The sequence below is a fragment of the Ptychodera flava genome, chromosome 11, assembly GCF_041260155.1.
Source record: "Ptychodera flava strain L36383 chromosome 11, AS_Pfla_20210202, whole genome shotgun sequence".
Taxonomy (NCBI): Eukaryota; Metazoa; Hemichordata; class Enteropneusta; family Ptychoderidae; genus Ptychodera; species Ptychodera flava.
Genome location: NC_091938.1, coordinates 40798346 through 40824483, shown reverse-complemented (window position 1 = coordinate 40824483; position 26138 = coordinate 40798346). Strand labels below are relative to the sequence as shown.

Sequence of the window (26138 nt, the reverse complement as noted above, 5' to 3'; positions counted from 1 at the left end):
TTTGAAGTTTATGTTACTTCTTCAAATCAGCCAATAGTGGTTTATATTGATCACAACCCTCTTGTTTTTCTGCAGAAATTTAAAGGCAAAAAATCAGAGATTGCTAAGATGGAGTTTAATGTTACAGGAGTTTAATCTTGACATTAGACATATCAAAGGCAGAGACAATTTAATTGCAGACTGTCTCTCTCGTATTTAGAGTTTATTGTTGTTCACTTTCAAGAAAATTTTATTGTTGTTCACTTTCAAGAAACTTTACTTTAGAGTAAAACAAAATTTGAGTACTCAAATCCTTTTCAAGATTACATTTGTAAAAGAAAGATTTTTCTTTGAAAAATTTTTTTTTTTGAAGAGGGGGTGTGTTATGTAGGTCATTCCCCCACACTCATCATGACCTGAGTTCAATTAGTCTAGAACATTCTCAAGGTCACTGCCCTTGATGACCTCACAACCTTGAATTCAATTAGTCATGTTTGGAATGTTCTGGAAAGTTGATTAGTTGTGTAAGGGAGATAATTTTAGAACAGTAATTAGCATGTCAATAAAAGTTCTAGATTGTTCTTATATGCCTTTATAAAAGGGACGTGCACAGCTTCCAGTCAGACTTTTGGGATCGTGTCATTTGTGTGTTACTAAACTCCAGCAGTAGTCATTCTCAAGACTTTTCAAGACCTTCACTGTCAACGCTGGATTTATACTGTGGACTTTGTGCAACTGCAAGCCTGCAAGCCGAAGGACTGTTCATTCATCAGACTGACTGTTACAACTCTGAGACTGGAGCTTTGCCGTCCCAGCTGAGATAAGTAGTCTGTACACTTTTAAAGCCTGTACTCTATCCCTGACTTAGCAATTAGTTTTATTTTCGTAATAAATTTTGTTTAAACGTTAACTGCTGAGTTCACCCTTTTGTTCGTTTTCTCTGCACGTAACACTATCAAGTGCAATGTCTCAAGCTGAAGTACCATTTGTTTGCCATGAATGTGCCAGGTAAGTTATATTTAACCCAAGTGTATTGGCCATTACAATCAGAATATAATTGTGTAACATATTTTGTTGATCAACTCCATAGTATTAATACATTTCCTTTAAAAATGTAATATGTATGTTAAAGCATGTTAATAAATATTAATCTATATATACTAATTAACATGTAAAATGTGATTAAAATCTATATTCAGTTATTGAATGGTCCTGATAAAATTTTTCTTTTCTTACAGTTAAGATGTTTATAACACATCAAAACTGCCACCACCATGTAGTTGTGGAGAAATCAGTTATAAAAGGGTAGGTTTTCATTTTTGCAATTAGATTTTGGTGTAATGGATATTGTAAACATATTTGTAACTGGAAAAATTGATGTTTTAGCTTCACTGTCAGTGGTGCAGATAGGTGGATCCACTTATCTGTGCCACTTTTCCATTATTTGTCTATCTGTCAACAATATTGTCTTCTTCTCTGAAACCGCTGGTCAATTGTGTTCGATATTGATGTGCAATTCACTTACGGTGACCACAATTTGATTCGTTCAAAATCATGTTGTGATTTGCATATTTGAATTTTGGGATAAATTTTCCCTTTTTTGTCAAAAATATTTTTGGTCAGATTACTTTGAAATTTGATCTGTGGGTTCCAAGGATGATCAAAATCAGGTTTATTCAAATTGAGATTAATTCTTCTAATTTGAAAATTTTGCGCAATTTCGTTAGCTTTTTCACCAAAAGCAGCTTCCTCATAATTTAGTGTACATGTTCCTAGGGATGACTCAATTTTCTTGACATTGTACTTGTAGTTTTACTTGCATATATTTATGGCAGAGTTAAAACGAGAGCTGATCATTGTATTATAATACATTCATTTCCAGGCATAGGGATGCCCTAGCTGGTTCAGTTTTCCTAAAATAAACATAGACAGACGTGTCAGTATTACTGATTTTATTGAAACACAATCTGATTTAAATTTTTGAGCAATACATAACAGTGCAATCTGATTAAAATCAGCTGTAGTGATTTGCTCTATATTTTCGCCCTCATCGTTGTGGTCCTTTACTTGCACGTGGAGGCAAGGACATACACAAGTAAAGAACCACAACGATGAGGACGAAAATACCAAGCACATCACTACAGCATGGACACACGCAAGTGAATGATCACAATGATGACGGCAGAAATACCGAGCACATCACTGCAGCTGATTTTAATCAGATTGATTACAGCGGAGCTCTATCAGCCACTAGGTTGCTTGTTGAATTATCTTGTTAAAATTTTAATAGGAACAGTTACATTGTCTGAGACAATTAATTTTAATGAACTCATCTTTAACATGAAAAGTTATTTGTGCATATTTTCCTTTTTTTATAGGTACCATGCTTTTCAGATAAAGCCACCAGTTAAAAAAATATTATTAAATGTAACAAAGGAATATGGAAACAGATTTGATGATAATGCCATGTTGGTTCACATACCAAAATCTATTCCTGAAGAATATCACCATATTACAACTAACAAGAAAAAAAAAACAACAATTAATCACCATTGCTGGGCTACCAGTTGGTCGAGTTCCGTTAGGGATGAGCTCAACATTCCGACATATCATCGACAACAAAAACTGCACAAAAATATCATGGTATGACTCTTAAATATAATTAGTAACAACCATGCAAACTAACAAGATTCATGAAAAATGATGATGTTCTGTGCATAGATTTTAACAGAACCATATCTGAACAAAGTTCTATTGCAATAGGAAAATATAACCTTGATAACAAGAACTCTATCAGATGTTTACTTCGTCTGTTCCACCTATTTCTACGTCACACTTTTGTTTAATTTTGATACACACCCATATACATATTTTTTTTTTCTCTCGCTTCTTCTTAGTATGCCAACAGCAGAACCATGCCAGAGTTTCAAACCATGGCCATCCCCCTTTGATGAAAAAGGTGCTGGAGCTGTCATCCCATGTGATTACACATTTTGCATAACTGGAGATCCATCACCAGTTTATCATCACTGGCAACTTGTATCTCGACAATGAATGAGAAATCGGTCATGAAGGTGAGTAAATGCAATATATGTATATGCAGATGACTTCATAAGAAATATGCTAAATGTTCAGAAACAGAGCAGTATGTTATATAATTAACCCTTTCACGACCATGGTTTGGTCCAAACCCATTGTAATCAATGGTAAATGTGGACCTGTATGGGATGAAAAGGTTAACCCTTTCACCCCCAGTTCCCTGTATACAGGTCCAACTTTACCATAGAAAACAATAGATTTGGGACAAACCATGATGGTGAAAGGGTTAAAGGGACACAGTTGCTCATTTGTGATATTACTTTGTTTATTTTAGTTTCTTTTGAAATATATTTATATTGTTATGACTAAAATATGCTTAATGACCATTTGTTACAGTTCAACTCATACCCTGTGCATGGGTATAATGTATGAATTCTTCTATAAAACAATTTTTGTACATACCAAAACTTAAACTGTGGAAGCGACCATGCTTTGTGACCATGTACAGGGTGAGTTGAGCTGTGGCCACCAGTCACTGTACTCATGTCAATGAGCAGTACAATACATATAATATTCCACAAGAAATTAAAATAACCATAATGTACAAAATAAGCCAGTGTGTCCCTTTTAACTCAAGTGTACGTCATCCTGCTTGTCTTTTTAATAATAATAACAATAATATATATATATATATATATATATATATATATATATATATATATATATATATATATATATATACACATACACACAGAGGCAGAGACTGACAGAGACAGAACACAGACAGACAAACACAGAGATCCAGAGAAAGAGAGTGAGAGAGAAGGAAAGAGAATTGTAACAAAATCTGAGGTCAGGTCAATAATTTCTGCAAACAAAATCATGACTTTACTGACACGAGTGACACTTCATGTTTAAAGGATGAGTGATATTTTTTTTCTCAATCATGATAATTGATCATTTCATAATGTTTTGCTTTATTTTCTTACACACTGATAGATACTCCTTGATGAACAAACCATCTACAAATGGTAGGGATGACACAAGCATAAGAAGACGCATCATCGGAGTCATTGTGCTGATGTGTTCATGTTCTCATTTCGGCATAGATATTTACCGGTATAACCATGGACATTTCAGAAAATGATATGTAAACGTATGATATATGTGCAGCATAAGAAGACACGTCATTGTGATAATGTGTTCATGTTCTCATTTCGGCATACATCTTTATAACCATGGACATTTCAGAAAATGATATGTAAAAGTAGGATATATGTGCAGCATAAGAAGACACATCATTGTGATAACGTGTTCATGTTCTCATTTCGGCATACATATTTATAACCATGGACATTTCAGAAAATGATATGTAAAAGTATGATATATGTGCAGCATAAGAAGACACGTCATTGTGATAATGTGTTCACGTTCTCATTCCGGCATACATATTTATAACCAAGGCCATTTCAGAGAATGATATGTAAAAGTATGAAATATGTGCAGCATAAGAAGACACATCATTGTAATAATGTGTTCATGTTCTCATTTCGGCATACATATTTATAACCAAGGCCATTTCAGAAAATGATATGTAAAAGTATGAAATATGTGAAGCATAAATGAATACGTATAAACACAATAAAAAAGAAATAAATATTTAACTTCAACTTGATGAGTATAATTTAATTATATTTATCAAAACAGGTTCTTGATAAGTCAAATTAGTTTATGTGGAAGGCATGGTAACCTGTTGTTTGTAAAATTGTTAATTATATTAATGAGTTGCATCTTCTCAATACCTAATGACAAAATAAAATTATATTATTGTTAGTAGTTTCATAAATACATTTATTCACTTAACCCTTTGAACGCCAAAGTCTATTTTTGTCTCCTTTATAAAATAAACCCCAGTCAATTTTTCTCAAATTTTTGCAAACGTTTTTAGAAAAAACTGTAGCTAATGAAATGTGAGGTCCAGTTGGTCAAAAATTATCAAAAAAAATTACAGAAAAATTATGAAAATTGGTAAAATTTTGCACTAAAATTTTGGCAGGAGAATTACATTGCTCAAAGGGTTAATAATATGCACATCACTTTTTAACAAGTCAAATAGATAAAACAATGTGTTTTCAGAGTTCAATGGATACAAAATTATTTAATGTATGATATATTATTATATAATATATTTATGGATGCAAAATGTTTATAATGTATTAAACTGTTTATCACACATAAACATATGTTTATTTCTGTTATTCGTGTGTGTGCGTGTGTGTGTGTGTGTGTATGTGTGTGTCTGTCTGTCTGTCTGTCATCTGTTGGTCTTAGTTTAACCCTTTCACCACCATGGTTTGTCCCAAATCCATTGTTTTCTATGGTCAAGTTGGACCTGTATACAGGGAACTGGGGGTGAAAGGGTTAAGGGGAGAACAATTTGATTTCTGGGGGAGGGTTGGAGGATTTGGGGGAAAAATCATATATTGGCTTCTCATAGAGAATAACTACTGCAAAGACCCAAAGTGAAAAAAAAATGTTGCGATTTCCCACAGCTGAAGGTTAAAATATAAACATCAATGTGAAGTGCTGGAACTACCACAATGAGCATTGAGAACCAATATAAGTATTTTGAACTGCCGCCTATGAATGAGCTTTGATAGTGATACATGCGAAATATGCATGTGCACTTCATTTGAGAACAAATTTAAATATTTTGCATTACCTTTAGTTGTGCAGAAAACGTATTTTGTTGTGAGCATACATTGAAAAAAAATTGCTGCTATGTGTGAAAAAAAAAATTGTCACCCCCTTGCCACCAGACCCCCTCCAAATCAAATGGTGCTCCCCTTAAGTGGCTTTGAGTGGAAACAAAAGCAGCACGACCAAGTTTCATCAGTATTGCAGATATTTTACATTTACACATATATTTAAACAAAAATATGCGCGCTTCGTATGACTGTTAATCTGCAAGTCCAATTTTTCGAAAAAATGTCAATTGAACCCACTTATTTGCCTTTTCTGTGCTTCTGAATTCTTGTACGGTATATGGATACAACTGTACCGGAAATGGGCCACAAGAGGGCGATACCAAATTTGACCTAACGACCCCTGACCCTTGTCCCAGGTTTGAAAAATCATCGTAACAGATGCCAGAATAAAAATATTATCCTATCGTACACGTTCCATGACTGGATTTGAAACGTACCAACAGTAAAGTAAGTATTTCTGAAAAGACGTACGGAAACTGGCCACTGAGTGTACATACTTGCATCGCGGTCACAACAGATAATCGATGTAAACAGACAGAGGAAAACGGTACAATTCAGCAGAGATCCGTTTATTGCAGGAGGAAGATCATATTAAGCCCCACTTTAAACATGTCGAAATGTCTACCCATGGAGGTCTCTGCGCAGAAACCTCCATACAGCTGCACGGAGGTATCGTACCTGGTCTCCGCTTCGTCCACCATGGTCCCACAGGCGCTCCTTAGCTGGGTAGTCTGCTAAGTAGATCGATTTTCGGATCGATCTATTGATCCCGTAGTCGATATACCCGCCACTGCAACCTAAAGTCTCACAGTGGCGGGCATATCGACTACGGGATCAATAGATCGATCGGAAAATCGATCTACTTAAGGGGCAACGTCAAAAGTTCAATGAAGGATAAAAAACTTAATTCTTTTAGTTTGGGGGTGGGGGGGTTTTGACCTGAAAAAGTTTCTATCCTACAATTTACAAATCGATTTAAGGTAAAAATTTTCAGGGGAATGAATATTTTGAAAAAATAGAGCAGAAATGCACACTTTCGTGTTGAATCCAGCGGAGGGAGTTGTTTTAACACAGTGCAGAGCTGCACCTGGCCTAGTTAGTGTAAACAATACAGGCTGTTGGCTTCTGTTGCACCATAGACGGTAGTTTCTCTACTGTTTCTGTTGCACTCGGAATTTATTTTTAATTATATCTTGCTACATTTCTGGTGCATGTGTAGTCCGCCTGAATGGAGCAGTGTGAACTGAGTTGTTACAACCACCAGGACAGATGAGATAGTTTTTATGCCTCTGGAAGGAGAAACCTGGACTTTATTGTTGTTGTTCTTGTTCATTCATTGATAAACTTCAAGTTTGTTGTTAGTATGTTGTATTACATTGGATGAAACACAAAGTGTGTTCCCAATCTTAAGCCCCACTAGCTGTATCTTTTAGCATTATTTTTATGATTTTACTTTCAAACTAAAATAAGTTTGTGACAATGTAGTCATTTAGGTCTGTGTACACACTGCTGGGGCTATATATGCAATTTTGAACAAGATAAAGATTACACTGCGATTAAATGTTCGCCCAAACATTAAATCACAGCCCCATGCAGAAAAGCTAAAACCCTTGATACTATGCATATCTGCATTTAAATCTTCATATAAACTGCACAGAGTAGTCCAATGTAATGCATATAGGGGTGAATGTTTTCAACTATGACATTGTATGTTCTGATTCCTTTTTAATATTACCAATTTTGAAAATGCCAGGAAATCAAAATGACCGTTAATAAAATTTTAATTACATGTCAAATGTTTCTGAAAGGAATGGTTTCCTAATGCAGTAAAAGCTCATATCTCTTCAGAGGGTAGATTTCAGAGAGGAAAGAATAGGTAGATAATTTGACGTCAACAAATTTCAAGAGTTACAGCTAGTGGGGCCTTAACGATGCATTACTTTATTTCACCCCTAAATTGACTGATCCTTAGCTTCGCTTTACATAGAAAGAGCCTGGCAACAGGTTCAATATAAGTCAATTAAGTTTCTAGGGGGGTGGGGGGGTTTGGGGGGAAACTAAGGGAATTAAGTTTTTTATCTTACATTGAACTTTTGACGTCGCCCCTTAGCAGACTACCCAGCTAAGGAGCGCCTGTGCATGGTCCACACCGAGTTTGGTATCAGGGTGAATAGCGCTGATCGTAAATGACGTCACTGTTCTATCTCATTAATATGCATAAATAAACATTTCTCCGCATTTTCCGCAAAACGACGAAAAAAAACCTGCGAGTGTTAGAATGGAAATTTAGCGTCACACTTATTTGTATGAATTGATGACTGAGACAACAAGCTGCAACAGCAGCCGCGCATGCAACAACAAAATTTGTCCGAATTTCAGCATATTGTCCGAAAGTCACGCGCGTGCAGCTATATTTAGTAACAAATCCGAAATCGCGATCAACGCTATTGGTGAAGTACCTATTTGCGGTGTACATAAGAGAAATCATGCGAATCTAACTACTAATACAAACCTTTTTAGCTACATGCTACATGATTGCAGGCACGGTTGGGCAAGATCATGGCATTTTATAGGTAATCCTGGGTAGAGAAACCATGTGGAGGGACCATGATGATGAAATAAATGTGATGTCAAATGTTAAAGGGAGGTGGTCGTCAAAACTGCGCATGTTTCATGTAAATGGGTAAAACTATATTGATCAGCTATTGATTTATTGATTTATTTCACCAGAAATGCAAATGATGCAAAGATGCAAATACAATTAACATGAGAAGAAAAGAAAACAGTAAAAAAAATGATATAAAAGACATTTACCAGCTGAAATTGAAAACACAACAGCAATTTTTATACAAACAGTACTAAAAAAGGCTGTTCAGATCAAATTGTGACAAAATTAATGAAAAAAAATTGCAGATACAGTGTAATATAATTTGAAGTTAAACTATATCTTTACAGAAGAAACATATGTATCATATATCAAAACCCTTTTCATACCTATGTACACATCTCTTGTATTTTTTTAGTTGCTAGCTTCATGTAAGCAATATCTGACAATACTGCTAGAAATCTGGACAAAATTTGCCAGTGTTGCATGTGTGGCCATTGTTGCAGGTTGTAGTCAGAGTCATTGGTGTTTCTTTTCTATAGTGTCCATCTAACTTTAGCAGTCAGTGACACATTAAGATGTGTTTTTGTCAAACTTGCAGATGTTTTTGTCAAACTTGCAGAGGTAATTTCCAAAAATGGAATCTAAATTTTCTGACAAATAGAGAACATGAGAACATGATGCACATAGAGAACATGATGTCATTTTGAAACACCCCTATAGTATTAGTTCTTTTATATAAAATTTGTCTTTGACATAACCACTGCATTATCATAGGTGCCCATAAGGATCAATGTCTGCAAATACACATTACTTTCCAATGAAGACAATTAGCATAACATGAAGACAAACCTCTGACGTCGATGCTATGCTACACATTAAAATACATCATAGAAGTGGAGAGAAAAGACATGCGTATGTAATGTTTGCAATTGCTGGCATCATGCACAAAAATGCTCCTGTCATCAGCTAGCCATGCTTCAATCATCCATAGCTGACCACTAGTATCTCAGAACAGTACAAGTGTTATACTTATGCCAGACCACTGGGTGTACTAATGGTTTACTGTAAATGCATCGATAAATCTGGTGTGCTGCTTTTATTGACAGACTTTAAACTTGTTGAGTAGGAGTTTTCACAGTCTTCTGTGGAAATTGAATAATGAAAAATTAATATTTTTACATAGCTAAGAGTTGACATGGGGATAACAGCAATGATGAATTAATGTATGATCAGTAAATTTCTTGTAATTTCTTTTTCTAGTACTGAAATTCGCATGCTGATCCCAGGTTTTGATTTTCTTTATTTTGAAAGACACTGGTTTAAAGTTTCCCTGAAGAAAGTATGAGCATAAGTTTTAATCATTCAGTTTTGAAGTACATACCTGGTACTTCCTTAGTAAACAATTTGGAAGTTTGTCACAGATCCTGAGGTGCCATGTTGCAGTGGAACAATATCACAGTTTTGATGCATTCTTTTCATTTTCATTATCCTCACAACAGTAACTTCACTTTCTTTACAGTTAAATTTTAATGCTAGTTTAGTGACATAAGGTAGAGATGATGAGATGATATTAAACAATTAACACTGCACATTGCAATTTTCAAATCAGTGGTCAACGTGACCTTTGACTCTTACCATAAGTGTAAATGTCCTTCAATTTATAAGCAGTATTTAAATACAATAACCTTCTTTTCTTAATTTATACAATTTGAAAAAATAGCGATGGTAATAATAAAATCTATATAATTTTTTCCCTTTATAATCATCAGAAATAACAGATTTGCAAAATGTCATGATGTAAACCCTGTGAAGTTTCTACTTTGTCACAATCGTGTGTTGAAGAAAGATCTCTACTGACATGAATAATACAGAACATTTACAAAATACATCAAGGCCATGTGTACCTGCAAGAAGAAGTGGTCATGTTGCTTGTATCTTTGGTGATAATCTGTACATCTGGGGAGGCTATCTGGTATGTAACCAGTACATTCTTTAAATATGGATAATAGTGTCATAAAAAGAATGGGCTTTGGGTATTCTAGCTAATCAAATTAGTGTACCAATTAATGTATTGATTCCTGTGTGATGAATTGGTGCAAATCCCACGCACAGTCATGTAAATGATACTTTGAATACAAGGTTACTCATCAAATCAATTAGCACAGATTGCAAATTGTGACATAGAGCCACAGATACACTTGGAAATGTTGTGTCATTCTTTTTGAAAAACCAGACTTCATCTGAAGTACATCAAAGAGTCTGCTACCTTTGTCATGTATTATTCAATGGTACTGTATCCATTTTTTTACAAATTATGCCATAAAACCAAGTTAGATTGTATGAAAAAGTACAAGTGGTGCACATTTTTGATAACATTTTTGTATTGTAATTGTTTGTTACATATCAGAGGAGCCTTATTTTAGGAGAAATGTGGAATAAATGACCTAACTGTCAATCAAGAGAAAAGTCTGGCAGTTGTGCTACATGTCATACCTTTAAAATTATCAAGACATTGCATTGCGCTGTACAAACCACTGACTGTACAATTAACCTGATATGGGATCATAGATGTACTAGAAATCATCACTCTAGATCAAAAAATATGTCCAGTGGACCATAGGATTGACATCCAGTCATGTGACTTTTACAGGTTGTATCAGTTGACAAATAGTCCTTGGTCATTGTGTTGGGAGTTGTCAACAATTCATACAGTGTAGATCCACATGATAGCTTGTTAATATCAAGAACTTTCAAATGCTTATATTTCCAGAGTACATTTGTATTTTTAGCCACAAAATTGTATTTATATACTTTTAAACTAAGATAGTTAGAATAGCATTCAGCCTAGGGGGAAACATTTTTCAAACAAATTATCTATTTTCAAATTTTAATTTTTCTATAAACTATTGGTGCAAGTATTTTATTCTATACATGATGTACATGGAGCAACTGTATACCATGAGTTCTTGACCAGTTCACGACTTATATGCATGAACAATAATGAGTGCATATATGGAGTGAACTGGTCAAATTTCATTGTATACCCGTCGCTCGGATGGTTTATTGCCATTATATCATGATAGCATATTAGAGTTCTGGAGTGAAATGTCAAGAAGGGGAATTTTTCTCCAGTTGAGAGCTCGTTCGTGTTAGAACTGTGCTATATCGCGAATATAGCACGGTTATTTTCAGGTCTTTGCCAATCAGATAACTTTATTTGCATCATCAATGTACTTGTATTATATAATATGGAGTAAATCTTTGTCCCTGTATTGCATGTTTTGATATAATAATGGACTTGTATTGCATTTTCATTGAAATACAACACCATTGCCAGATCCCAAACTGTCACTTTGTTCATAATAAACAATGCAATAATAACTACATCATTGTACAAAATTGGTGTTGGCTCAGAAGAGCCAATCAAAAGATTATCTGCAGAGATGTTGACCGTCAAATACTCTGATGATAACATAACATAAAAGGTGTTTTGACCCTTCGCAGGATTTGCCCGGTAGTCCTTTTCCAATCGATCGGTACTTGCCTCCTGCTGAATTATGGGTCTACAATATTGAAGCTGAAAGTTGGTAAGTCATGACCGGGAAGGTTCTAAAGTTTTGTATTCAGTGATTTACCTTTATTGTACTTGGGCCTCAGCCCAAGTACATTTGTTTCATTCCGTGGGAAAAAACTCTGTAAGGTATAACCATTCCTGGCTGAGACCAGGGAGGGCAAAATGTCTTGGCTTCATCTTTCTTGGCAGTGAATGGAAGTGCTGCTCTCAGCCAGTCTTGAATAAGTGAGATGTGAATATTAATGCTTCTCTATCTGAGTTTTTGCCACAAAATCTTCTGAATATAATCAAAATGTGCATCGAAATGCAACAATTAATGCACCCTCCGTTTCCTAGGCGATGGCACAACCCTTGCTACACCCACTGGACGAGCCAAAGTGGGAGGGGTAATTTCAGTTTGGTCGAACAAGAGGGCTCGAGACCAGAATTTAACATTTAAACTTGAAACATGTTTAATCGCTGACAAGATGTGGACTAGTGTTAACCGAAGTAAAATTGTGAAAAGGAAAGGTTTTATATCCCGGACACAATGAAAAACATTACGACTGGGAAACTGTACCCCCAGTTGAGAATAGTAATGCCCACAGCGATGGAGAACACTTATCCTTGAGCTGAGAAAACCAGACCATCATTTCGAAATAGAGCTGCAGATTCGAGAAGCTCGTTCAAAATAGCTAGGTACACCCGTAAGGGGTGGTTTCGAGTTTTGAGGGCAAATTTTGCCTTCTTCATATAGAAATCGTACGTTTGTTTTTCCAGGAGAACACACCATTTGACACAAAATTTGCATGTAAAGGGGTCGCCAGTAAGCACGTGGTCAAATCTGCTATAAGAAACAATATGAAATGTTGGGTAAAGCCAGTCCAAAATAAACTGATTTGAACTTTTGTGTTTTGTAATTTATACCACTGCAGTAACATTACCTTTTTTTGACAACATCACAATGTAATACGTTTTGAAACTGAATACTCCGACGTATTCTGTGTCTCCTTTGCTAAAAAATACGGTATGCCGATTACCATGTAAGGAGATGATGACGTCAAGACAGATTTGTAGTGTGTTTGGTCCTGGATGGTGCACGAAGTTTTGTCAAGGTAGCTTGTGTATTTATTTCCTAAATGGGAGAGATTAGGGTCGATCTAAACGAAGGCCGAAGAATGTTATGATCCTCTAAGCGAGCTGAACTCTAACGCGAATGGTTAGATAATTTGGAGGGTGTCTAGAATGATCTCGTCTCATTAAGATTATTTGGCGGTCAGTATTGAATTTCAACTGCGTCACAAGTTTGCGAAATGAGTATTCCGTCGAACGGTCAACGAACGATATTTTAGAAATCTGGAGACATGGCACATCGCATTTTTATATTAATATTTTATATTTTACAAAAGATGTAAGAAGCAATGATTTTGTCGAAAATTCTGAAAAAAATATAGGAAGATTTGATCGCGAACACATTTTCACTTGGGGTCAACTTAACTAGCTCTGCGTACGATGCTGTGTGTTAGCTGTAGCACATAGCATCGTACGCAGGGCTAGGGGTCAACATGGGGTCGCAGCCATGTTGCCTCAAAACTTATTTCTGTCTGCACTCAAAACTCAAAAATGTCGGATATGAACCTGAAAAATCGATGCATTTTGTCAAACTTCGGCGAAATTTCAGCATATAGACAAAATTTCATCTAGGTAAGCAGGGCTCGAAATTAACTTTTTACCCTGGTAGTCCCAGTGGGCTACCATTTTCTGAAGTTGGTAGCCCAGCGACAAGGTCTGGTAGCCATGCATGAATGAAAAGTTTTTTTTTGTAAAGAATATTTTATTTATATCTAGGCAATGAACGATTTATTTTTCATGATTCTATCCAGTGAGTGAATTTTTAGTCATTTGACATCAATACCTGCTGATCATGGCCTTAGGAGAACGGTATAGCATGTGTAGTGGACGACGGTGACGCCTCAAAGTTTGACGACCTATTCACACATACGCAGAGCTTTGATGTTCGCAATGACGACGACTTTTCACTCACACGTGTAAACATAACATGGCTAAAAATAGATTGGCTATGAGTTTCAGGATGACAACTTGGTACAGTCATGTTCCTAATACTTTCGTGGCAATTTGGCTATATTTCCCCCGGAAAGCTAAATGTGTGGATGGCCCGACAGCTTTTTCTTTGCAGTTTGAATAATTTTGTGTCCAATTGTGATTGATAAATTGTGACTAAATAAATATGAAAATGAATTTTCATTGGCCATCATTTCTCGAGCCTGTTATCCAAGTACATCAGTTCAGATATAAATGATATTTTATTGAAAGTTTGTCGCAACAAATTCAACATGTCCTTTCTGTGTCCAGCTGGGTTGACTGTATGATCGTCGGTATAGCATGTGTAGTGGCGTCAGCGATCAACATCATGTCGCCCACTAAGTAATTTCCTGTCCCAGGCTTTGGTAGTCCGTGTGGGCTACATTTCATGGACTTTGGTAGCCCCAGGGAAAAGTTGGTAGCTGTGGACGCGGGACTACCGCTAATTTCGAGCCCTGAGTAAGGTAAATTTACTGAAATTTGATCGACAAATAATCCTGAGCTTGGAACGTGACAGCTCGCCTTCTCCGGGAAGTCAAGTATCCAGCTGCTCATACACAGTTGCCCATATGGCCAGGTTTATGAGATTGTTTTCAAGCGACGGCGGCAGACCGTACGGGGCTCTGGATATGAACCTACCGCCGGTGTAGCTGTAATAACTGTTGCGTTGCTTTTAGTGCCCACGGACGAAGTCCTGGGGGAGTTATAGGTTTGGTCATGTCAGTCCGTCCGTCCGTCCATTCACGCAGATATCTCAGACATGCCCTGGTCAATTTCTTTCAAACTTTGCACAAGAATAGTACCCAACCCCATACAGATGCACGTCGATTTGTTTCACAATGCGATCGAATTTGGCCGTGTTAGAGGACTTTTTAGTTTACACCTCCATAGACTCCTATGTATAAGGCAGTTCTCCATAGACTTTCATGTATAAGGCCAAGAAAAATAAAAATTTAGTTTCTCATCGTATTCATATTGCCTAAAGGATGCAGTGACACAGTTTTTTGTCCCCACGGATAAAGTCCAGGGGGCTTATAGATTGGGTCATATCCGTCCGTGAGTCCATCAGTGAGTCCATCGGTTCACGCAGATATCTCAGACATTTTGACAAAATATCATGTGACCTTGGTGACCTTTGACCTCAAATATACATTATTGTCCATAACTCAGTAACCACAAGTGCTAACCTTTCATATTTGGTATGATGGGACACCTTATGACGCCACATATTGTTCCTCATTAATTATGCGCATATCTAATTTTGAGCGAGCCAATAGAGCTAGAGGTCTGATTTTTGGTATATAGGGATAAGTTAACAATATAATTTGTTTGACAAAACGTCACGTGACCTCAATGACCTTTGACATCAAATATACATATTTGTCCACAACTCAGTAACCACAAGTGCTACACCCTTCATATTTGGTATGATAAGACACCTAACAACACCACATATTGTACCTTATTAATTATGCGCATATCTAATTTTGAGCGAGCCAATAGAGCTAGAGGTCTGATTTTTGGTATATAGGAATAACTTAGCAATACAATTATTTTGACAAAATGTCACGTGACCTCAATGACCTTTGACATCAAATATATATGACACCACATATTGTACCTCATTAATTATTCGCATATCTAATTCTGAGCAAGCCAATAGAGCTGGATGTCCGATTTTTGGTATATAGGGATAACTATAGGGTAGAAATCTAAATATGCCCATCTAAATATTAGACATCTACCATCGAGAACAAAAGAAATTTGCTGTAATTTGAATATTTAAGGAGTTTAAGCAATTTCACTATAAATAAAGAACCCCTGCCTCAAACTCCACAAAAGTTGCTAGACATATTTTGCCGTTGTCATGCCATTGCTTCGTTTAATAACCAGTTAATCAAATGCCTAATTGACAGGAGGAAATTCGAGATCATATTTGAATAGTAGTATATATTGTCCTCAAAATTACTCTATCTCGGCCCAAGTACTCATTGCCTTCAGCAATACTGCCTTGTTTATATTTATATTTATGATGTACTTTAAAACAGTGTTGTATCTTGATAGTATGCTCTTTACCCACTAACAAGACATAAAGACAAATCTTACAGAAAATATTTTGTTAAGTACCTATTCTAATAGATTTCACATTAGAAAAAAGTGGTATTTGATCACCTCACACCTTATAGAGAAAGCTTTAGAAACAGATCAATAAAGTGTCTCTTTAGATTTATTTTTACAGTTTATATGGAAAGTTCATATCTTGAAAATTAATGTAACGCATAAAGTGGACATTTCCAGAATTGATATTTAGATCCTATTCCGCCAAAAGACGTGACCGGCAAAAGTGTGAAGTACAACTTTATTGAATAAATTCAGTATCACCATTTGTTCATTTTGTTGAAACTACCGTATTTAAAACACTGAGGTCACCTATAGTTTTCCTTAGAAGTAGAAAATTAGTAGAAAACTGAATATCAAGGATAACTATGCTGTGGATTAGGCCAAGAAAAAAACATTTTATTCTGGTTATGGCTTGTTACCAAAATTTGGGCAATGACAACACATTTTTTGAATATACTTTTCTTTAGTTCCAGTTGGTTATTCAGCTTTCAAAGCATATAGTTAACAAGTAATATTCATGTATAATATTTAATTCTGATGATTTGAATGCTGAGAAAGAGGTAGTTTGTATAAAGCATATACTATCTTGTAAATGTAATATTTCATTTTCTCTGTCGTCAATCTTTGCTCCACAGAATTAGAAAAAAATGTTGACATAGGCTTTAAAGTGATGTGAGCATTGTCCAGAAACAATTCTTTTGGGGGCTTTGTTTAATAGTAGATAGTGCACTAGATCCTGATCAGTGCCGGTCACATACTGTGCATAGGGAATCTAATAATAATGGTACATGTATTTGTCACAGCGCTGTAATTTCAAGATTTCAAAGCTGCATTTGTGGACCTGTTTTAGGTCTGTCAGGAACTAGTGTACATGGACATGTACTTTATGAATGTTTGTACTACTGTGGCCTCAGGTCTAAAACTCTACAGTATAGAAAGAGGTTTATCCAGTGTTGAATTTCAGGGATTGTTACAGAGCTTTTAAAGTCATAAGATTACCGAGATCTTGATATTCTCAGAAACAGTCTTTCATCTAATGATGTAAACATTAAGAGGTAAACAAGCATCAGATCCTGACTTGGATCTGTATTCCAGGACTGTATCTAGTCATTTTCTCTAGTGCATGGATGATGTTGTTGCTACATAAAAGTGCCATTCCCTAAATCGTCAGACACAGTCACAAACCTATGAAAGAATATGTGAAACTTTGACAGTTATGAAACACATTAATCTGATATAAAAGCTGTTTGTTTAACCCTTTGACTGATTTGACAGGAAATTAGAAGAGACAAGTGGAAGTATTCCTCCAGGTACATCAGGATGTTCAAGTACTGTCATCGGTGAATCCCTGTATGTATTTGGTGGTTTTGAGAAAAATGAAAACTCAAACAAAGTGAGTGTAGCTTATGTTTACTCTGAAAATCCCACCGACTCACTGAGTTTCAGGAATCAAACAATTTTAGTCTGCAGTAACGTGTCAATAATTTGAGTCCAAACATGGTAGGTTTGTTCATTGTAAAATAAGCACCAAATGTCATAATACTATGGCAACGTACAGGAACCAACGATTCAATGACACTGGTAAATGTATGGTGTTCTTTTGTAGTATGTTTTGATCAATAGATGAAGTAAACCAGCCTAGTCATTAAGATGGGCCTAGACTGTCCAGACTTCGAGTCATGTTTTTCTTTCACACAGCGTATGAACATATCGCAATACTAGGCACATTGCATCTGATTCCATGTACTGCTTCGTTCATAGTTCACAGTGAAGATTAATTACAGGGATATTGATCATGATATTGATGTCTGCATTTATCCTGCATTTGTCATTGCATATTTTCTGTTCCTAAAAAGGAGATAGCATTTCAATATGTAAACACTACAATATCTTATTGAGGAACATAACTGTATGGAATCAAGTAAATTCTCAAATTGACAATCAGATTCAACTCACAACATACAATACCAGTCACCTAGCAAAGACACCTTAATCAAAACCACTCGGCTAAATGTAAATCCCCATTCTAAAAAAAGAGCTATAAACTAGATACTGGAACATATGGAGATCATTTTGTAATACCCATTCTGTGATAGAATTCAGTGTTTGTTGTCTCAGGGAGTCTTTAATGATAAATAAATTTAATCATACCCTCTAAGATAATTTTAAATTGTACTACAGCTTAGCACAGGCCCTGTATTCCACAGCCTGGTCTAGATGTATATTTACAATTGCAACTTAGTCTATTTATTCATTTGTCTTTTCCATTCTTTTCAGTTATATTGTCTAAATCTACACACCAAGGTGTGGTGTTTACTAGAAAACAAAGGAGATGCACCTAGTCCAAGAGATAAAAGTGTATGCTGGGCGTATAAAAACACGTAATGACAGTTTACAACTCTTTGTCTTCTACCTTCCTTACAATTCATTCATTCTATCTTCTATAGCTGAATATTTTCCTTGAAACATCTGATTTAGCAGTTAATGATTCTTGGAAAGGAAGGTCTATGCATGGTTGTTAGTCAGTGATGATTGGAAATTTTAATACTTTGATTCAACTCACAACGTATGGTACAGAGAATTTACATGTGTGAAATAAATGGTCCGGTGTTTCATTACTGCTATTACAGAAATTTCTTAAAATTAGTCTTTAGCAATTGAAGATTATCGTTATTTCAGTGCTCTGAAATTGCATTAGTTTGAACGCTGTTTGATAAATAGAAAACTCCAAAGTGTTTAATGACGTTTCAGCATAAGTGGTTGATCAAACTCAAACTCTTTTTCAAGCAGAATCTATGTATTTGGTGGTTTTGGTCCTGAACCTAAAATAACTCCGTGCTACGGTCAGTGGGTGTGGGACTCTACCAGCAGTTGGACACCGGTAAGTCAATGACTTCTTATGGGAAATATGATTTAGAAACAGGAAAGCTTCATTTGTATGGATTCATATCTTTATGAATGAAACAAAACATGGTTTTACCGTAATATGGACAACAGTTACTGAAGATGTCTGTTTTGGAAAACTCAACAGATACTATGTTTAAGTGTAGGATATGTTGTAGGTCCTCCATTCAGATGGACATTCATAACAAATATTATCATTGCTGTTTGACACACAGGAACAGGGACGAGGCTGGAACAATCACCTGTTTTCATATAATATTGAATCAGAGAAATGGAATGAAGTCAAAACAACGGTAAGGAAAACTTTTATCAGACTTATACCAGACTGTGCATAGTGTAAATTGTATAGTTTCCATAAGACAGATTTTTGACTGCTTTGTTACATATGCTACCATCATGAGCTGTCTATGATCAGCTGCTTTGGCAGACAAAACTTTGAAAAAGGAATCTTGCTTCTGTAATGCATTTACATATGCAAGCATAAAACCATCACCAGTACCATTATCAGTACCAAGTTAAATAAAGGGTTTCTGTTACCAAAAATTATATACCATGCCTGTCCATTGCGTTTTAATTGGTCGAACTGAACCACGTGACTGCCCACAAATACACAGTAATGGTTTTGTTTCATGCCATGAATATGAATAATATCTTAAACATAGAAACTTTGCAGCTAAAACGAAAAATGTGATTTGTACAAAGGTCATAATCAATCACAAAATAAAATGGGGCATTTGTGGGCCAAGTTTAGAAGCTTTTTTCAAAAAAAATCTCCGGATTTGCAAAATTTTTGCAGTGCGTGCACTACTTACCCCGTTGTTGTTCGCATGGGAAATTTTCGTAAATTTTGATGGTTTTTTAGGTTCGTTGATAATATAATTGAATAACAGACTCTGCGCTGACCATCAACATTTATTCATGGGCGCAGGCGAGAGGAAAGCCAAATAACGGGCTCAGCAGCCTTATTTTTATATTATTGGCCAGAGTAGTGAAAGATTAAACTTCTTGTTAGAAAGGTGTAACAGGACAGGTCTGAATTTCCAGAAATGTTTGGTAATCATTTTAATATACATCAATATCAGTAATCATTTTAGTCCATCTAGAACTGTAAGTTACAATTTATCTCTCTCTATAGCAATTGTGTATTCACAGTGATATTGGTAATTATGTTTGACTCATAGCACATACACATCAAATAATGGTTTCCAAATTTTTATTTTCATTGCATACAGATATTGTTTTGCTATCAGTACTATATGATTATAAATAACTAGATCACTAACATCTCCAATATGATTCTAAATAACTAGATCACTAACATCTCCAAAATGATTATAAATAACTAGATCACTAACATCTCCAATATGATTCTAAATAACTAGATCACTAACATCTCCAAAATGTACATCATGAATGAAAGGTTCTCACAACAAGAGTAATAGACTCTGTGAAAGAAGTTTAAAAAAGTCATCCCAGAAGAAGTCAGAAAATCTAATAAAAGAAATTCTTCAACGTTCCATTACTGCTATTAGAGAAAGAAGAGAGGAATCTGATCTACATCACTTCTGTAGAGGTTGTAACTCTGGTGTAGATGAAGGAGCTTGAATTCAAAGTCATTAGTTTTGTATCCACAGTCACTTTAAATGGCAATTTATATTTGAGTCACCAAGGCTTCATTCAGAAGGTCCTTTGAGGACATGACCTGACCTGACTTGACCTTAGATCTTTGATCTCTAGATTTGTTGTCCCCAGAAACCACTTGAATAACACAAATGTAAAGTTGGCGTCATCCTCATCCTCATCCTCAGCCTCAGATGACCTTTCTAGCTGACGCTGAAAATGACGCTACTCAGCGTCAGCTTCAGCGTCGTATCCGAAGATTGCCGAAGTTACGCTACCCGATGACGGATAAATGATAAAATTCGCCCATAACTTAAGAAAATAGCAACTCCATTCTTTCTCAACTTTCTTTGAATCGTAAACTTGTTGCAGGTAATATTTTATCGTTAGAAAATCTCATATAGACTAGTTTTCTTGGAAATGTTCGTAATTTTCAGTCCATGGATCCGCAGATGTGTTTATTGGTATCCTCTCAACTTTGCGTTAAGATTTTCCAAAAATTGGTGCAAAAAGGTATACATGGTCCGAAATGTGTAAAAATCGCCACCATGAGAGGTGATATGAAAGCCCTAATTATTCAGAGGACATATAAAAACAATTAACTGGTATAACTATGACTTGAGGCCTGAAAGTCAATCTATTAAACATACAACCTTTGAACTTTAAGGAAATTGAGGGCTAAGAGTGTTGTGTTTATAACTACATCGTGAGAAACGGATATTAAGAGGAGAGGTTACTAAATATTATGAAATACAAAACCCACTGTGTTTTGATTAACATTTTCAGTGATATGAAACTTGGAGCACATTTTTTAAGTCGTTTTTACACTTATCATTCCATCAGAAGCATTCGAAAATAATCCGATCTGACGCCGGTGAAGCTGACGCTGTAGCGTCATCCTCATACTCATTTTCGCTTGACCCCTGAGGCTGAGGATGAGGATGAGTATGACGCCAACTTTACGCTTGTTTGAATAACTGTAGTCTGATGTGTAATGAGATCATCTGAGTTGTGATTTTGAGTGTAAATAATATTAATGGCTAAGGTACATAAATACTGGACAACCGTTGTCTATTGATTTCCCGATTCAAGTATCGTATTGAATATTTAACTTCGTATCTCTTAACTTTGTAGGGAGATTGTCCATCTGCCAGAGCTGCTCATGCTGGTGCTCTTCTTGGCAATAAAGTGTTTATTTTTGGAGGAAGACATAATGTAAGTAGTCATGTTTCAGTGCCAATCATTGCCTAAAGTGTTCAACTATAAAATGTAGAGACAGATTTTCTGAAAAGAAAATGCCAAGTTGTAATTATACGACACATTGCATGACAGGTTGAACCGTTCAGTAAATTGATGAATTCAATGGCAGTCTGAGAACACTGAACTGATTTTGAACTGAAAATGAGTCATGATTGACTGTTGATTATGTGCAGAAAAACCTACCTCTTATAAGCAAGAATGTGTCTTTTTCTGGTATTCAAGGTTAATTCCCTCTGCATCATTCAGTTAGATTTTTATGTTCAAATTTGTGTCATCTAGTGTAACAGTTTTCACAGCCATGCTGTGTTTATTGACTGAACTTTATCTTTATCACCAATTGCTTGGTTTGTGCATAGAAACAGATGTTTCAACTGTTATTATACAAGTAGTGTGTATTATTATACACCTGCGTCTGTAACCTATGGAGTTTTGTCATACAGTAAGTTTCGGTATCAGAAGACGCGGAGTCCAATAACTTTGACGCGGAGTACAATAACTTTAGGTGTTATTGGACGCTATTTGACCTTTGACCTCAAAACACCTTTACGTCAACACGGAGAAAAAGAGAAAATTTTATATTTTTTACAAAAACATACACTTCTTAGCATTCAGTACTTCCCAAATAAAATCGTGGTCAGTCCAAAATCTGTGAATTCGAGTGAAATTATGATGCTGACGTACAATTTGTACTATGTGCACTGCGCAGCGCGGGTTGAAATTTTGTTCTGCATGCTTAGTGGACGCGCTCAAAGCGTTCCCAGTCTGCTCGTGATCGCTCAGTAGAGTGGGCAACGAGCATCCAAAAGACGCCTTAATTTTGACTTTTTTCTTGTAAAGTTGGACTAAAAAAGTGTATAATAATAAGGTTATTCCCAAAATAATGGGATTTATGTCCTCGTACATCATACTCTTCGTCGAGGACAATATTTCCACTGCACAATGTACTCGGACATAACTCATGCTGTTTTGGGAATAACCTTATATTATCAACCTTACAGCTTTTCAGTATTTCAGTATTAAGTGCATAGCTGATGTACAGAATTGAGAAAAGATCAAAAAATCCAAAGTAACCACTTTCCTGTGATCAGAATTCAAGTGCCACTGACTACTTTTAAATGATACAAAAATATGATTAAGCCCAGACTGTATGAAACGTCTGAGATTTTGTGGCCTTTTATTGTAAGGTTCAACAGTTTATCTCAACTAAGAGTTCTGTTTCTTTAACAAGGCAAGATAGTGACTCTCCTTCATCAATGATCAGTTTTGTCATTCTAGAATACCTTCTTTAGAGTCTTGTCTTCAAATATCCCAGGTATTTTCATGAAAACTTTTGATCAAAAATTAGCCTGAAACACTGGGTCTTTTGCGTTATTTTTTCCCAGGCATTGATATTTGGAGTCGCGAACTTTTACAATACTTTTTAGGTCTACCACTTGTGAAGACTCATGTGGGGGATGGCAACCATTTTGAGTATCAAGTGTCAGTAGATAGTGGGAAATTTGTTTCTCTAGTACAAAATTTTGCACAGTGATGCCTGATTTTCATTCTCGATAGTGAAAAGTGAATGATTTAAAGTTGCATGAAGAAAATTTGTGCAAAAGTTTAAGCCTTTCAATTTTGACTTGCTAACTACCTTTAATCAGTACCGGTATTTTTGTTTATCATGTTACATGTACACACTTATTATAGTCCTCGTACATTCTTTCCCTTTGGCTGTACATTGTTGTTTTCTTTACAAAGTTATAACTCTATACTTTGGAATGGACATCAAAGGGTTAATGTTGTCAATATCTGGCATTAAAAGTCATCCATTCAAGCATTATTCTTCCAATCCATTGTTTGTGTTATTGGTTTTGCATTTTTTGCTTCAGGTTTCTGTTCTCATATTGTTGGACTATGTTGATCTTGCATAAAAGTTAGGAGATGAGATAATCTAGCTCTTTTACCATTGTAATTGTCACAGCTTTCATTGATATTGTAAATGATAAGCCTTAGGTTATTATTATTAAGAATTTGCCTGTATGCTGAAAATTGATGACGAAATCAATGTATAAGAAGTTGATAAATAAGAGTATAAAGTTTCCAACCATGAATCATGATTTGTCCTTTTTGTACAATGTAGACTTACCAGTATTGTGTTTCTTTGTTTTCAGCAATGCCGTCTGAATGATTTGTATTGTCTCAATTTAGACACTTTGCAGTGGTCTGGGCCGTAAGTTTTCTGATGTTGTTTATCTTCAATGATAGCCAATAGTTTTAGAAAGTTCACACACTTGCAGTGTATGTATGCAGACTGGTTAGCTCAATTTAAGCAATTTTAGAAATTTCTAGAGACCATAGAATTTATTAGAATCGTTAAGTTTAAAAATATCAGTCTTGTTGTGATTTAAACAGGTCAAAACAGCAATGCAGTGTCTCTGTGCCATTTCTATCAAGAAATGTTGTAATTGTTTAATGGTAATTACTTTACAGAATTCTGTGTCATAGTGATACACCAGCTGGTCGTTCATGGCATACCCTCAACAAAGTTAGTAGGAAACATATAATCTTGTATGGAGGATTTGATACAGAATGTGTTCCACTCGGTAAGTCCAACTTTTGTCTCTCACAAAAGACAATGACTATTTTGTAAAGTATGTCCCTTCCATGCATCCTACATACTATTTACAAGGAGTCTATAAATTGTTCTGAGTTCAAATAAGATCTGAAAGATTTGCAAGATCTTTAAAGGTATGCTTTAGTTTACCATGCTATCATCTGATGCACAAAATTTGTATCATTATGTCCTGTATCTTGAAAATGTAGGAGATCAGAGATTTCTTAGCTGTGTACTGTAAGTAATTGATTTTGAAATTTAATCAAGCCTCCGTTCATGGCAATTGAAAATACACTAGTATGATGATAGAACTATGACAGTGGTGCATAGTAGCAGTAGTTGTAATATTTTAAAGTCGTTCAATACAACATTGCCATTCCATTTTACTTCTATAGGTGATTGTTGGGTGTTAGACACAGACAGAATGGTGTGGACTCAACTACCAGTGCCTTCAAAGCCAAGGTATACCTGCCATATATGCCATATCATTTAGTAGTGGATTCTGATTCATGATATTTTGAAACCAAGTCTCTATGTACTTAGCCAGACACATCTAGGGTTTGTAATCAAGTAAATAAGTTGTATATTTTTCATTTCAAACTGACTCTTTAGATTGATGGCCAGTAACATCTTGGCTAATATTGTGATAATGTTTAGCAGTGACTGCCCAACAATGGTTAGATTCAAAACAAAACGTTGGCACATGACATAAAATATATTTCCCTCGATAGTCTGAGCTGCCTATATACCTAACTCTTCCAATAAGAATCACTAATTCTGTTTCTTGTACGCTGAATTGAAAGTGGTTCCTTGAAATTGATTAACCTTGACAAATACAATGATCCATTACATGTGACTTGACTAATGTTGGGAAAGATTAATAACATTTTGTATTTTCAATATGTCCCAGTGCTTTAGACATACTAGTATACCAAATTTGCTAAAAGAGCAGTAGATCTATTGAAGTAATAATGTTAGCTTAATTTTAGGTTGCAATAATTGCAAAACCAATTCTAATCAAATGTGTGACAGGTGGTACTAGATAAAACTGCATCATGTTTTGAAATGGCTTTGATAACCATGTTTTTGTTAATTTCAGACTATGGCATTCAGCCAGTACAACATGTGCTGGAGGTGAAATTATTACTTTTGGAGGATGTAGCAATAATATTCTAGGAACTGAAGAAAACCAACATTGCAATGATGTTATACATATCTTTGTGACACCAAAATCACTTCTAAGGTATGCACTGTTTGGTTTTTGTCATGATTATCTTATTTTCTGCAATGTAATAGTAAAAAGAAAATGTATCTCACACTTTTGAATTGGTTTATCATTGATTGAATACATTTAGAAATACCAGCCTACTACCTCCTTGCTCATTGAATACTTATTTTGGTAGTATTGGAACATGGGCAAAGAAACGGAGCTACACTATGTTTTAAGTTTATGTCAGAATGTGTTTGCATACGGTACTGTTTACCTGTGAAGGTAACTGTAACTATTTGAAGGCTGAATTCATGAATGTAGGCACAAGCTTTACCCCTTTCATCACCATGTTTTAACCCAGTGATATCAATGGAGAG

The 26138-nt window shown here is 35.5% G+C and overlaps 1 protein-coding gene and 1 long non-coding RNA gene across 5 annotated transcripts in view; both read left to right on the top strand.

The window, feature by feature from the left end:
• The window catches only part of LOC139144289 (kelch domain-containing protein 2-like), a 37801-nt gene that overhangs the window by 8447 nt on the left and 3216 nt on the right, over positions 1-26138 (top strand). The window contains exons 1-12 of one of the 4 annotated variants that reach the window (XM_070714970.1): positions 6114-6233; positions 10164-10366; positions 11899-11981; positions 17447-17564; positions 18449-18552; positions 18962-19052; positions 19291-19368; positions 21830-21910; positions 24109-24167; positions 24428-24540; positions 24947-25013; positions 25651-25794. In XM_070714970.1, the coding sequence (XP_070571071.1) occupies positions 10253-10366; positions 11899-11981; positions 17447-17564; positions 18449-18552; positions 18962-19052; positions 19291-19368; positions 21830-21910; positions 24109-24167; positions 24428-24540; positions 24947-25013; positions 25651-25794 (1052 nt within the window). In that variant the 5' untranslated portion in view covers positions 6114-6233; positions 10164-10252. Of the gene's footprint in view, positions 1-6113; positions 6234-10163; positions 10367-11898; positions 11982-17446; positions 17565-18448; positions 18553-18958; positions 19053-19290; positions 19369-21829; positions 21911-24108; positions 24168-24427; positions 24541-24946; positions 25014-25650; positions 25795-26138 lie in introns of those variants that run through there. The other 3 variants (XM_070714968.1, XM_070714969.1, XM_070714967.1) reach the window with 3 other exon arrangements.
• On the top strand, positions 849-2513 carry LOC139144291 (uncharacterized). The gene is made up of 3 exons (XR_011554799.1): positions 849-987; positions 1218-1284; positions 2358-2513. It is a non-coding gene; the product is annotated as an uncharacterized lncRNA (long non-coding RNA).